Source organism: Cucumis melo, chromosome 11 (genome assembly GCF_025177605.1).
Source record: "Cucumis melo cultivar AY chromosome 11, USDA_Cmelo_AY_1.0, whole genome shotgun sequence".
NCBI lineage: Eukaryota > Viridiplantae > Streptophyta > Magnoliopsida > Cucurbitales > Cucurbitaceae > Cucumis > Cucumis melo.
The window spans coordinates 19,864,127-19,876,798 of NC_066867.1; the positions used below are offsets into that span (position 1 = coordinate 19,864,127).

Genomic DNA, 12,672 nt, shown 5'->3' on the forward strand with positions numbered 1-12,672 from the left:
AAGAAGGTCCGGAATACGAGGGTATCAGATAGAGAAGAGGTAGTTCATTCAATATTCAAATTTCATCCTAAAAGTTTATGTTTTTAAAAAATTTTAACAAGCACTGCACTTGCTTCGCAACTAACATCTTGAATTAGTGGCGAGGGAATGAGTTGCAACAGGTATGTCGGATTAGGTTGGATAAGGGTGTCAAGTCTAAGTTTTGGCGTATGTCGTTTTTGTGATTATGCAACTTATTGTTGCTATATGCATGCTATATTGTTTTCTAACAAGAGGATATGTTGGTTTGCTCTCTATTGAGGTTTGTTTTTGCCACCTTCTCTATTTGTTTGTGGTGTTGTTTTTGCTCGATATTGCCTTATTGTGCCTTATTCAGAACTCAACTTTCCTTTTGTTTTCTGCTTGAAGAGAGATTTGATTTTGATAGGTTGGTTTTTTCTTTAATCACCTAACTTTCCATTCAAACACATTTGAATGAAGTTTCTAACACATTTAGTTCTGATGTGCTGTTATTTTAATTAAATCTTTAGTTTTTATTTGATTTTTTATGAAAAGTTTTAACACTTAGGATTGACACAACATTCAAAACTCTATATATTTTGTAGTTTGGGTTGATTGTAGATAGTCTTACCCTTAACATCTATACTTAAAATATAATTAGTTCTTTTTTCTATATATATATATATATATATATATATATATATATGATAAATTAAAATAAAATAATTTTTTTTTCTTTTGATGAAAATGAGATATGGCTAAAGAGAAAAAGAAAGATAAAAAAGATGTATGCATACCATCCTACAAGTCAGTTTTTCCTCTATCATTATAACTCATGTGTTTCTTTTTTGCAATGTTGATGGCTAGGTTTAACTATTTTTGTTCTTTTTTAAAAAACAATCATTTTTTACTCTCTTGGGTAAATTATGGAATTCGAGATTATCTTTTTAAGTTTTTGTAATTTCTTTCATTGCTATGTGTATAAATATTTATCTTTTCGTTTGATATTTCTATCCAACAAATGATCAAATAAAGTATGTTGTTCTTGTCTAACAAATTCTAAATTGTTCAAACATTCTATCGACCACTACATTCTTATAGCGAAGAGAGTGATTTTACTTTTAAGACTATTGACGATAACACGACGTTGTTAATCAATTAATGTTTGGTAAAATTAATTTTGCAGGCATATATAAACACACACATAAAGTAATAATAAAAATAAGCAAGTACAAATAATAGGAATGGAGAATACTCTCCCATTCTCTACTCCCTCCTAAATAATAAAAATAAGTAGGTACAAGAAAAACCGATCTCTCTATTTTTTAGGTTTCCTCTTTCATCCTCGTAGAGTTATACTGAAATATGATAAAAAAAAAAAGTATAAAAAAGTGTAAATAATATTTTGATTCACATTGGCTTGTTTTTTTCTATATTTTTAATATATTTATTTTGGTTCCTCTATGTTTTTTCTTTTAGAAAACATAGTCCGGACTAAAACTAAAAAGTAGAATAATCAGAATAATTTTTTTAAAAAAAGTATATGAAATAAAATTAAAAGTATAGGCCTGATACTAATTAATCTTATTTTTTAAAAATAAAAATGAAAGGGACTATAGTTCTCTTTTGGTTGTGGGTGCCAAATTATGGGCCAAAAATGAAAGAGGTATGGAGAAAGTGCTTAAGGCTTTAGGTCCACAAAATCCAGCAATCACAAAACGAAGGGAAAAGGGGAAAGAAAAAAAAGCCGAAGGCCAACGAAGACGGTTCGCCGCTGCCATCACCGTCGCATGCCGACTTTCTTCTTCATCCTCTATCTTCTCCATTAGGGCACACAACCACGATCTTTCTTTTTCAGCCGGACGTCTTTCCGATCTGCTTTTCAGGTTTGCTTTCATTTCTGATCCAGATTTTCTTATTTCGTTTTACCTCCTTATCTTTATTGTTCTTCCTTCATCTATCAATGCCGTTCCAAGGGTTTCCGCACATACTCTCAAATTCTTTTTGTTTCTGGTTCTACTCTGATAAGGATTATTTTAAAAGAATCAGTTCAGAAACACTGCGACAATTCTAGGTTCGTTTATTTGTTTATTTTTAAATCTTATTTGTTTTAGTCGAGGGAGAATCATTCATTTTTAGTAGATGTAGTTAGCTTTTTCTGTGTGTAAAGACGGCAATATCGTGTTTGTCTTTGGAAGATTCTCAAGAAGTTTCTAGGTCGTTGGTTGCTTGTATAGATATGCATTACTTTTACTAGTTCTACGGTCCTTGGTTTTGCTATGGAGGTTTGGATTTCATTTTACTTTTGTTATCTTGTTTAGAGGTTGCCTAGACTACAGTGACTATGATTTTCTAAAAGCGATCTGAGAATTGTACATGTTTGAAGTATAATATATGTACTCCTTGATTTTCATATTATACTGGCTCCGCAGCCACATTGGGTTTAGTTTTGGTGCTTTTATCGTACTTATGGGCTTACTCTTACACTATACTATTATTTTCAGGCTGTAATTTGGTTAGCAATAAAGCTTTTCAAATAGCTTCTCTATCTTTTGGCTCCTCAAAGACTGGAGTGGCTGTTTTCAACGAAGGGATGAAATTTGCCTAGTTTATTTTACTCTCACCTCATGCCATGTCGGGTTTACTTAATGTACTGTCACCTTTCTGCATTAATTTCATGATTTACTTGAGTCTCTGCAGTATTCGTTTTTATTTTCTATTTTTGAAAAGAAACAACTGCTTTCATTGAGAAAAATTGGAAGAATACAACACAAAAAGCGAAGCCCACAATACCCCTTAGAGAAAGGGATTCCAACTAAGTAAAATCTTGCCTAGAGAATAATAAAAAATAATTTTGACACCAAAGCCCTAAGAGAGACATGAAACCTCACTAAGGACCAAACATCACCAGGATTTGTTTCCACACCACGAGCACTCTGTTGTTTCTCTCCCTCCAAAGATCTCACAAAATTGCACACACCCCAACATCCCAAAGAAAACAGTCTTTCTCTTTGAAAGGTGGATGGCAGAGGAACTCCCTGATCATCAAACAAACATCCCTTTGACGAATGAATGCAAAACCAAACTCCTGAAAGAAGTCATTCCACATAAATCTTGCAAACTGACACTCCTAGGGCAGGTGATAAAGGTTTTCCATTCACCTTTCGACAAAGGATGCAACACCAACAAAATGTATTCATTCATTATTTCTCATGAAAGTAGATTTACTATTTTGTGTTGATCCATTTTCTACTGCAAAATTTTGTGATTTACATGATTTGTAAATTTCCAAAGCTCTTGTTCTTTGCAGTCATCTCTTAATGGATCAACTTCAAATCTTCCAGATGGTACTGGGCGATCTTTTGCTACCTCATTTTCTGGTCAGTCTGGTGCAGCCTCCCCTGTCTTTCATCACTCCGGTGGGTTTATGTTCCTAGAGTTTCTATAGTTTTCTTTCAAATTTATGGAACTTAGAGGTCTAAATTTCTAGGAGGAGGGTTGCATAACATTCATGGAAGCTTCAATATTCAGAACATGTCAGGTGCACTAACTTCAAGAAATTCAACGATAAATAATGTTCCATCAGGTGGGGTGCAACAACCTACAGGAACACTTTCCAGTGGACGTTTTGCATCGAACAACCTTCCTGTTGCTCTTTCCCAGGTATCTTTCATAGTCAGGGACTCAGGCTATTCACCCATCATTGGATGCCATGTTTACCGACTGAGATCAGTTGTACTTCTTTGAGTTGCATTTTATGGTGGTCACAAAAGATTAGCTGTTGTATGATAACATAGTTTAGGTACGATCACTTTGTTTATTATTTTGAAAAATTGTTGTCAGACATTTTCTATCTGATAAATTTGTTGAAGAAATGATGGGCAGTTGCTTTGCAAACTTGATACCGGATCATAATGTTCATAATTACACTTGTTATCTGGTTTCTAATCATAGTATCCTCTTGCTAACCCTTGTAACTGTGTGCTTCTACACCATTTTTTAACTTTTTTGTTCTCTTATGTAGTTGTCTCATGGCAGCTCCCATGGGCATTCAGGAGTCACAAGTAGAGGAGGTATAAATGTTGTTGGGAACCCTGGATTTAGTAGTAGCACAAATGCAGTTGGCGGGTCTATTCCGGGGATTCTGTCTACTTCTGCTGCTATTGGTAATCGAAATGCTGTTCCAGGATTGGGTGTATCCCCAATTTTGGGAAATGCAGGTCCTCGGATCACAAGTTCAATGGGCAATATGGTCAGTGGAGGCAACATCGGAAGGAGTGTAACAGCAGGTGGAGGATTGTCACTACCTGGTCTTGCTTCTCGTCTAAATCTTAATTCAAATAGTGGATCCGGAAGCTTAACTGTCCAAGGACAAAACCGTCTAATAAGTGGTGTGCTACCACAAGGTGTGATCCCTTGAATTTGAGGATGAATTTTTGCATTTATGTTCATTGGCCAGTTTCTGATATTAAGACTTGTTCTGTTCTTGGTTCTCTAACCACTGCATGGGTAATTAAATGTGTCAATAATGGTGGTATTTTTTGCAAATGTATTTTGTGATTTTGTAGCTACTGAGTCGCTTTCTTGTAATTTGACTATTTCTTTCACTAATAATTTAATTAAAACTACATGTTAGCTAGTGGGAGAATGTCATATCCTCCCTTTTTATACACCTTTTGCTCAAAGGTGAACATTTTGTATTAGATGCTAGCGTAGTTAGCATAATTAAGATGAATCATTTTGTTCTGTTTGGAAAGAGTAGTGTGCAGGCTTGCAAACTATTAACTCATTTTACGTGATTACACAGTACTACTTTATTCCATACTGTTATTTATGTGTTATGTATTTGCTATTTATTATTTAATCCGTTATGTTGTCAAGTGTGCACATTATGTTTCCATGGATGAGCTTTTTTACATTTTTCCTACAAATATCCTATTTCTGAGGCTACATTGACCAGAAAATGGAAATGCTTTCTTTACTATGTTATGTTTTTGCTCACATCCGTATTCAAGGTATATTTTAGTTGAAAATGTTATGTGCTATTTTGTTGTTGGTGACATGCAGGATCTCAACAGGTCCTTTCTATGTTGGGTAATTCTTATCCCAGTGCTGGAGGTCCCCTTTCCCAAAACCACATGCAGAGTGTGAATAGTTTGAATTCTTTGGGGATGTTGAATGATGTGAACGCCAATGACAACTCTCCTTTTGACATTAATGATTTTCCACAGTTAACAAGTCGTCCAAGTTCTGCAGGAGGGCCTCAGGGACAATTAAGTTAGTAGCTAGATATTGTTAGGTTTTTTCCCCTCTCTGTGCCAGTTTTGACTTAATAGGGAGTGTCATGCAATTGTTTCAGGTTCGCTGAGGAAGCAGGGTCTTAGTCCTATTGTTCAACAAAACCAAGAGTTCAGTATTCAGAATGAGGACTTTCCAGCATTACCGAGATTTAAAGGTGCAAATCCCTTCTTTGCATTACCCAGTAGGCTTTATTCATGTAAATCATAAGCCAAAACTTTGTTTGCTGTACTCTACCCTATTTTTTAAAAAAGAAATATGATAATGTGAAGAGCTATTATTTGGAAATATCCTAGTTGACCTTGGATAATTGCTGAATATATGGAGTAGAATTTCAGATTTCGTTTTTCCAGTAGGTTGCAATTATTAAGCTCAGGTGCTTCTTCGTAGAGAGTTAGGATTATTGTTTCGGTTGTCTCTTTGGATTTTAAAATTATCGCATGACACATGTTAACCTCTTGCTTACTTTGAATATGCTTATAAAAAAATGTTAACATTTTGCTTACTTTGGATATAAAACAGGACACTTTCTATCATTGATTATAATTCTAGATCTTCTGCAGGTGGCAATGCTGATTATGGTATGGACATTCATCAGAAAGATCAACATGAAAATTCTGTGCCTATGATGCAGTCTCAGCAATTCTCTGTGGGAACACATTTTACTCAATCTTTTGCTAACTTTCATCATTTGGCGATGGGGTGTTTATCAACTTTTCCATTGTTTTGATCTTCAGATTGGAAGGTCTGCTGGATTTAACCTTGGGGGCACCTTTTCGCATCGACCCCAGCAGCAGCAACAGCATTCTTCTGCCGTCAGTAACAGCACGGTCTCCTTTCCACCTGCAAATAATCAGGATCTCCTCCATTTACACGGATCAGATATATTTCCATCTTCACATGCTGCTTCTTATCACCAGCAGGTGTGCGATTCTATTGCTTTACTGTAAAGGAAGCAAAATTTCTTACCCTTGTATTTACACTTTTACTTTGCAGACATAAGGAATGAAACTGTTGATTTTTTTATAATATTTCCACTCTTGCTTTTTCTTAAATGCCATGCAATTTCAAGTTTCAACCTTTTGACGTCAATCATTCTCATGTATTAAAAAGATTCAACGGGATTAAATGCTTATAGCCTATATATCTTAAATGTTTTCTCCATTGATAGTTTTCATTATTGATGCAGTCTAGTGGGCCTCCTGGTATTGGTCTAAGACCTCTAAGTTCTCCTAATTCAGCTTCTGGAATGGGTTACGATCAACTTCAGCAGTATCAGCAGCATCACGGTCAATCTCAATTTCGTTTGCAACACATGTCCGGTGTTAGTCAGTCATTTAGAGATCAGGGCATCAAATCTATGCAGGCAGCTCAATCGTCTCCCGATCCGTTTGGTTTACTTGGTTTGTTAAGTGTGATAAGATTGAGTGATCCTGATCTTGCATCCCTTGCACTCGGAATTGATTTGACCACGTTAGGATTAAATTTGAATTCAGCAGATAACCTTCACAAGACTTTTGGCTCCCCATGGTCTGATGAGCCTGCCAAGGGTGATCCAGATTTCAATGTACCGCAATGCTATCTTATTAAACCCCCAGCTTCACTACACGTGAGCCTTTTCACCTTTCATATCCGTCTCTTAGTTCATTTGTGAAACTTTTGCCAACTTATTAATTTGTTTGGTAACTGCAGCAAGGGTATTTCCCAAAATTTTCTCTGGAGACGCTGTTTTATATATTTTTCAGGTATGGTAATTTTAAATAATTTCACACTTCTTTTTTCTCCTTCACTTTCGTTTTGCTGTATATAATAACTCCGCTTTATCTTTGTGTTTCCACAGCATGCCAAAAGATGAAGCTCAGTTGTATGCTGCGAATGAACTGTAAGCTATAACCCCTCGTATTATCTGACTTTCTCTCACCAAAGCCTTAAAATTGGGTAGAATTTTCCCTAATGGTTGCTGCCTACATTTATTTTATTTTATGGTAGTTATAATAGAGGCTGGTTTTATCACAAAGAACATCGATTTTGGTTCATTCGAGTTTCAAACATGGAACCACTTGTGAAGACTAGCACGTACGAAAGAGGATCGTATCTCTGTTTCGACCCTCACACATTTGAAACTGTCCGCAAGGTTTGTGGACTTGCCAATAATTATCATTGAAGTTTTCTTTAATACCTTTGGCCCTCATTCTTATTGATCATCTTACTTCCATTGGCTTCAGGATAATTTCGTTCTCCACTACGAGATGGTAGAAAAGAGACCAGTTCTATCGCAACATTAGTTTCAATTATTTTTTTTTAATGTATAAAGTTTGTGGATTTCCCCCCTATTATTGTTAGCTTTAGCTGTGTTTGTAGAATTGATGTTTTGCCTTCTTCATTTGGTATTTGCAACCAATCATATAGGCCCTTGTTATTGTAATGAGCCATTTCATTTTTCTTTACAAAAAAACAGAAACTGTATCATCCAATGGTTAGCGCTCTCTTTGTTCCTCATGATATATTAGAGAATTAGGCCTGCTTTATTTTGCGGCCTTCATGGTGTTTCGCTCTTTATTTTATTATTGTTACTACTTTGTTTTACTAAATATTTGTATGTTTTTGGCTATATGTGATGAAAACATTTCATATATGCATTCAAAAATATCGTAGCAAAAGGCATAGCACTATAGATCGAAAATTATTTCCAGCTTCCCTTTTTAGATTGTTTTTTCTTTTTTACAAATTGAAATTCTGGTTTTGGAAATAGACAAAGCGTGAGGGTTTCTTTTCTTTTTTTTCTTTTAAAATAATTACAATTTTATGGATGTGAAATTAAGATGAAGATATGAAATTTAATGTTTAAAATGCAGATTTTCGAATTTCTACAATGATAACAGAATTTGGAAAACATGATTAATGATTGATAATTTAAACTTAATTTGATTTCACTTGGTGATAGAAATTAATTATAAGAAAAATCAATCTTGGGAAACGAGAATATCTTGCTACTTTAAGAAAAGATGAGATGAGGCACAAAACAATGAATTCAAATTCACTTCATTTTAATGATAAGAGCGGTAGTACACATTTCTAGGTGTATAATATAAAGGCATACAAACCCCTGCCTTATGCTGTCAGATTTACATATTTATTTATGACTCGTATCCAACGTTTTTAACGGTAATTATTATGGATCGTCTTCCAATCAAGAATCACGAGCTCAAGAAGATAAGATGAAGGTAAGAAATGGGCTAATGGGTCGGGAGAGAGAGAAAAGAAGAAGAATTGGGCCAAAAGATCCAACTTGCCCGCCTTAGCAATTTTACTCACCTTGAAGCCCAAGGCCGAAACGAACCTTTTTCCATCTCAAAGGATTTGCTTCTCGGTGGCCATGGCCCAAGTCTGTTTGGTACCCTCGAGTCGACTTATCCTAATCCTCTTCGGGGTTTTGCAATCCAAAGACATCAAATTATAAATAGGGGTCATAGACATCTAAAGCATAAAAGTTTTTGCGATAGGTGATGCACAATTATTTTGTTTTCTTGTTTTTTGTTGGTCGTCTTTCTCCTCCAAAATTATTATTTACTATTGAAGGGACATGAAGGTCGGGTGGGTTTCCTTGTGCACATTTTTCCATCAACAAGATTTGGCATATACTTATTTTGTCTCTTTTCCTCTATATCCAAGATTCATATCTCCCTACCACATTTTCTTATACTTGAAATAAAAAGGATTTTGATTTAAGTTTTAAATACCTTTTTGCTTTTTTAACTTTCGGGTTTAGTTTTCTATGTGGTGTGTAAACTTAGTTTTTTAAGTTGAGTTTAATTTTAATTTAAATCTCAAGCTTAAAATATTACAATTTTATCATTGACGTTCGAATTTTAATTTAATTTCTAAGTACACATTTCTACTCTTTAGTGCTAATGTCTATACATCGGTTTAAAACAAGTAAAAGAATAATAATTGTTTAAGCTTTACCATAAAAATTAATTTCAAATTTTACTAAAGCGAGTTTAGTTGAGCTGTAATTGGTATGATCTTCCATCTTTGAGATGAGATGTTCAAATTTTCCGACCTCAATAGTTATACAAAAAATTAACTTCAAAATTTCGCTTCAATATTATTTTAAATTAATAAATAAATATTAATGTCAATTGAAAGTATGTATTTAATGAAAAATCTAACTTAAAAAGTATAAATCTCAAAACTTATGAAAAGTAAAACTCAAACTACGGGTGAAAGGTGCAATAAAGAACCCAAGATGAGACTAAAAGCGAGAAACAAGCAGAAACCAAATCCAAATCCCAAGGGTCAATAGCACTTTGTCCCCTAAATTTTATCATTGAAGTTAACACTTCTCCTTAAGGTTCTAATGTTTAGGTAATTCATCACTTTGTGATCAAGATCAACAAAGAGAATCATAATTGTTTAAAGGCATTCATAAATAATATATGTACAAATCAAGTCTTTTTATATATAGGTGAGAAATTTCAGTGAGCAGTTTGTAGAAGATGAAGATGGTACAATCATCATCTCCATAAAAAAAAAAGGTGTAAGAAAATTTTGTCTGCCAAAACCCAAAAACTCTCTTGAGGGTTATTGAAAAGGGGGAAAAAAGGGGAAAAAATTAGTTTTAAATTGCATACATTTTCTTGAACTCATTGTTAAGTATCTCAGAATCAGACATGACTGAGAGGGAACAAGATTTTGATCTGCTTCCTCCCATTGAAGACTTCCTTATGCTCCTTAGATTTGATGCTTCAATTCTATGTTTGATTACCCAATAGCACATTGTCCCCAATGTCGTAGCCATTATGGTCGTTCCAATGAGCGTGACGCCGATGGCGAGCCATTTCTCGCGCTCTCCAACAACGACAAACGAAAGTGCCAAGAACGCGACGGAGATGAGCACGCAAGCGAGCCACATTAGCTTGTTTATAATGGCCATCATTTGCTTCTTGGCTTGGCTTTCTATAACCACAACTGAAGTTTGAACTACCACAACAGCTAGTGATATGAAAAGGGCTATTGAATCAAAGATGAAAAAGATTATAAATGGAGCTTTAGGGGCGATATTCGCTTCGCCCAGGGAAAAACCTGCCGGCACGTCTTCTGGATCATCCACGTATTGACCGGGGACGGTGAAAATGGCTGCAAATGCTACTGTGGCTATAAGAACAGCAACCACAGTTGTTGAATTTATGGCATTGTTTAGGCCCTCAGTGTGCATTTTGTTTAGGCGTTCCGCTATTCCTTGGACTCGTCTTCGGGTTTGTCGAGTGTGTTCTAATTGGTAATGAACTTCGTGTTTTATGTCGCTTACTGTTTGCTTTAATTCCCTTGCTGGATTTTTCACTTCTGGTTTGATTGCTTTTGCAGTTTGTACACCATGCTCTTTTAGAATCAAAGCTATGTCCGGGTTCCCTGTTTTCTCTGCCGTGTCGAGAGCTGTCTCCCCCGACCGATTCACCGCCTTCGTATTTGTTTCATTTTGCCTGAGAAGCATTCTAACAATCTGCACAAAGTATAACCAAAATTATCTTGCACATATCTTATACAAAGGCAAGAACAAGCTCATATCATAATGTTTCTATGAAAAACAGCGCAATGACATTGAATTATTGCTACTAGAAGTTTTGTTAGGTGCTTCTTATCTAAGCATATTGATATTATGTATGATCTTTGAATCTGTATAATATGTTTTTGATTTTTGATTTCTTAACATTTTTATTGTGGATCGAGCTACAAATCTCAATTATCACTTCCCAATGTTTGTGAACATGAAATTTCAATCCAAATTCGTCCCGAAACACCTCGGGAATAATAGCAAAAAGGATTGGAAATTCATTGAAATACCTCAGCTCTGCCCTTTCTTGCAGCGATATGTAGGGCAGTGTTGCCTTTATTGTCGACCATATTGATAGAGGATGGATCCGCCTTGATCAGCTCTTCCACCACCTCGAGGTTCTGCCCTTTCGACGCCATTTGCAGCGCGGTCTGTCCTTTCTTGTCCGTTCGTGTTGCCACGATCGGCTCCTTCGCAAGAAGCGCTCTAACCACTTGCAAATGTCCATTTCTAGCAGCAGAATGCAGAGCAGTTTTACCATTGCTTCTAGCAATGGTGGCCAATCCGCTACCGGCTTCCAATAGAAAGTCCACAATCTCGATATGGCCTTGCGTTGCCGCCGTATGCAATGCGGTCGTGTTCGATATGTCGACTGTCATGGATAATTCCGGATGGGCCTCCATTAAAACTTTCAATATTTCTGCAATAAGGAACTGCTTTGATCAAGTCCGATTTCAATGGTAAGAAGGCAGAAATTTGAGATGAAATTAAATTAAACATACCCAAATCACCCTGTTTTGTTGCAATGTGAAAAGCATCAAATCCATTTCTTGCTTTGATCTCAGCATCAGCCAGATCGTAATATTTCAACAATTCTCTTACTAAATCAACGTATCCGTACTCCGCCGCCACGTATAACGCTGTTTCGCCGGAATGATTCTGCTTTGCCAGTAATTCTCTCAAATCCATCTCATCGGTGTCCGTCAAAATTTCCATCGCCGCCGTTAGATTTCCGGCTCTCGCGGCGGAATGTAATGGTGTGTCGTCTCTTTTTCCCGTCAATTGCTTCGTCATCTTCTTCCTCGGCAAACTTGTCTCCGCCGCCTGCGGCGGCGCTCTGTTTGATTCTGACATCAAAATCAACTTATTTTCTCCTCTTTTTTCCAATTTCAATCACCAAATAAAGCTTTTTTCTTCGTTTTCAGAAGAACCCACATAGAAAATTCTCATTTTTCGTCCATGATTGTCCCTTTTTATTGAAAAAAAAACTGGCCAAAGAAAAAGAAGAAGAATGAAAAGCTCGGTTCTAAGCTCTGTTCTTTGGTTCCTTGAATCTCATTCCAATTCTCACTTATGAATCCTAACACAAAAATTCCCGATCAAAACAAACCAAATCTCATTCTCCCATTTACCCCTCAAAAAGAAAAAAAAAATCCAAAAACCAGATTCTTGGAATCAAAATAATCAAAAAGACAAAAAGAAAGGAAACCCCATTTACCTATGGGTGATGAAAAACAGAGGAATCCCTCAAAAATAAAACTTTGTGATGATGAACTTACATGTTTATATATACAGAAAAAGAAAGGCCAAAGCTATTTCACCATTAATGGTGAAAAGAAGAAGACAAAGAAATCAAAAGGGTAAGTTCGTATATATTATGAACCGATGGAGAGGAAGAGGAAGACAGCGCACATGTAAGCAACAAATCAGAAACAACTTTTTTTAAAAAAAAAAAAACAATATATATTTTTAATTACATTTTTTCTTTTTTTAAAAAAAAGTGAATAAAATCAAAATGGAAAAGGGGGTTTTGAAAAAGT

General features: G+C 35.5%; 2 protein-coding genes and 1 non-coding gene across 14 annotated transcripts; 1 reads left to right on the top strand and 2 right to left on the bottom strand.

Annotated features, from left to right (window-relative positions):
* Positions 1–1,646: 1,646 nt before the first annotated feature.
* LOC103490568 (probable NOT transcription complex subunit VIP2) lies at positions 1,647–7,857 on the top strand. 12 transcript variants are annotated; one of them, XM_051091557.1, is made up of 16 exons: positions 1,737–1,886; positions 1,977–2,074; positions 2,505–2,650; positions 3,311–3,419; positions 3,491–3,663; positions 4,025–4,073; positions 4,188–4,406; positions 5,068–5,277; positions 5,360–5,455; positions 5,862–5,947; positions 6,036–6,221; positions 6,488–6,907; positions 6,991–7,043; positions 7,139–7,180; positions 7,288–7,432; positions 7,524–7,857. In XM_051091557.1, exons 3-16 carry the CDS (start codon positions 2,633–2,635, stop codon positions 7,581–7,583), a joined length of 1,866 nt encoding a protein of 621 aa, XP_050947514.1. In that variant the 5' UTR covers positions 1,737–1,886; positions 1,977–2,074; positions 2,505–2,632; the 3' UTR covers positions 7,584–7,857. The 12 variants fall into 12 exon arrangements, with proteins under 12 accessions (XP_050947507.1, XP_050947514.1, XP_016900549.2 ...); XM_017045060.2 differs by having other exon boundaries at positions 4,025–4,406; XM_051091554.1 differs by having other exon boundaries at positions 3,532–3,663; positions 4,025–4,406.
* LOC127144081 (small nucleolar RNA snoR35) lies at positions 3,339–3,419 on the bottom strand. The gene has a single exon (XR_007815705.1). It is a non-coding gene; the product is annotated as a small nucleolar RNA snoR35 (small nucleolar RNA).
* A 1,881-nt stretch (positions 7,858–9,738) lies between the features above and the next one.
* On the bottom strand, positions 9,739–12,672 carry LOC103490569 (ankyrin repeat-containing protein At5g02620). The gene is made up of 3 exons (XM_008450130.3): positions 11,635–12,672; positions 11,143–11,552; positions 9,739–10,801 (listed from the first exon to the last, which is right to left on the bottom strand). The coding sequence occupies exons 1-3, from the start codon at positions 11,984–11,986 to the stop codon at positions 9,920–9,922; spliced, it is 1,644 nt and encodes a 547-aa protein (XP_008448352.2). The 5' UTR covers positions 11,987–12,672; the 3' UTR covers positions 9,739–9,919.

Coding starts and splice junctions, on each gene's coding strand:
- LOC103490568 (XM_008450122.3), top strand. CDS start 3,023: ATGGCAGAGGAACTCCCTGATCATCAAACAAACATCCCTTTGACGAAT. Junction 7,044..7,138: donor CTGTTTTATATATTTTTCAG/GTATGGTAATTT, acceptor GTGTTTCCACAG/CATGCCAAAAGATGAAGCTC. Junction 7,433..7,523: donor CATTTGAAACTGTCCGCAAG/GTTTGTGGACTT, acceptor CATTGGCTTCAG/GATAATTTCGTTCTCCACTA.
- LOC103490569 (XM_008450130.3), bottom strand. CDS start 11,986: ATGTCAGAATCAAACAGAGCGCCGCCGCAGGCGGCGGAGACAAGTTTG. Junction 11,553..11,634: donor AACAAAACAGGGTGATTTGG/GTATGTTTAATT, acceptor TCCTTATTGCAG/AAATATTGAAAGTTTTAATG. Junction 10,802..11,142: donor CAAGAAAGGGCAGAGCTGAG/GTATTTCAATGA, acceptor TACTTTGTGCAG/ATTGTTAGAATGCTTCTCAG.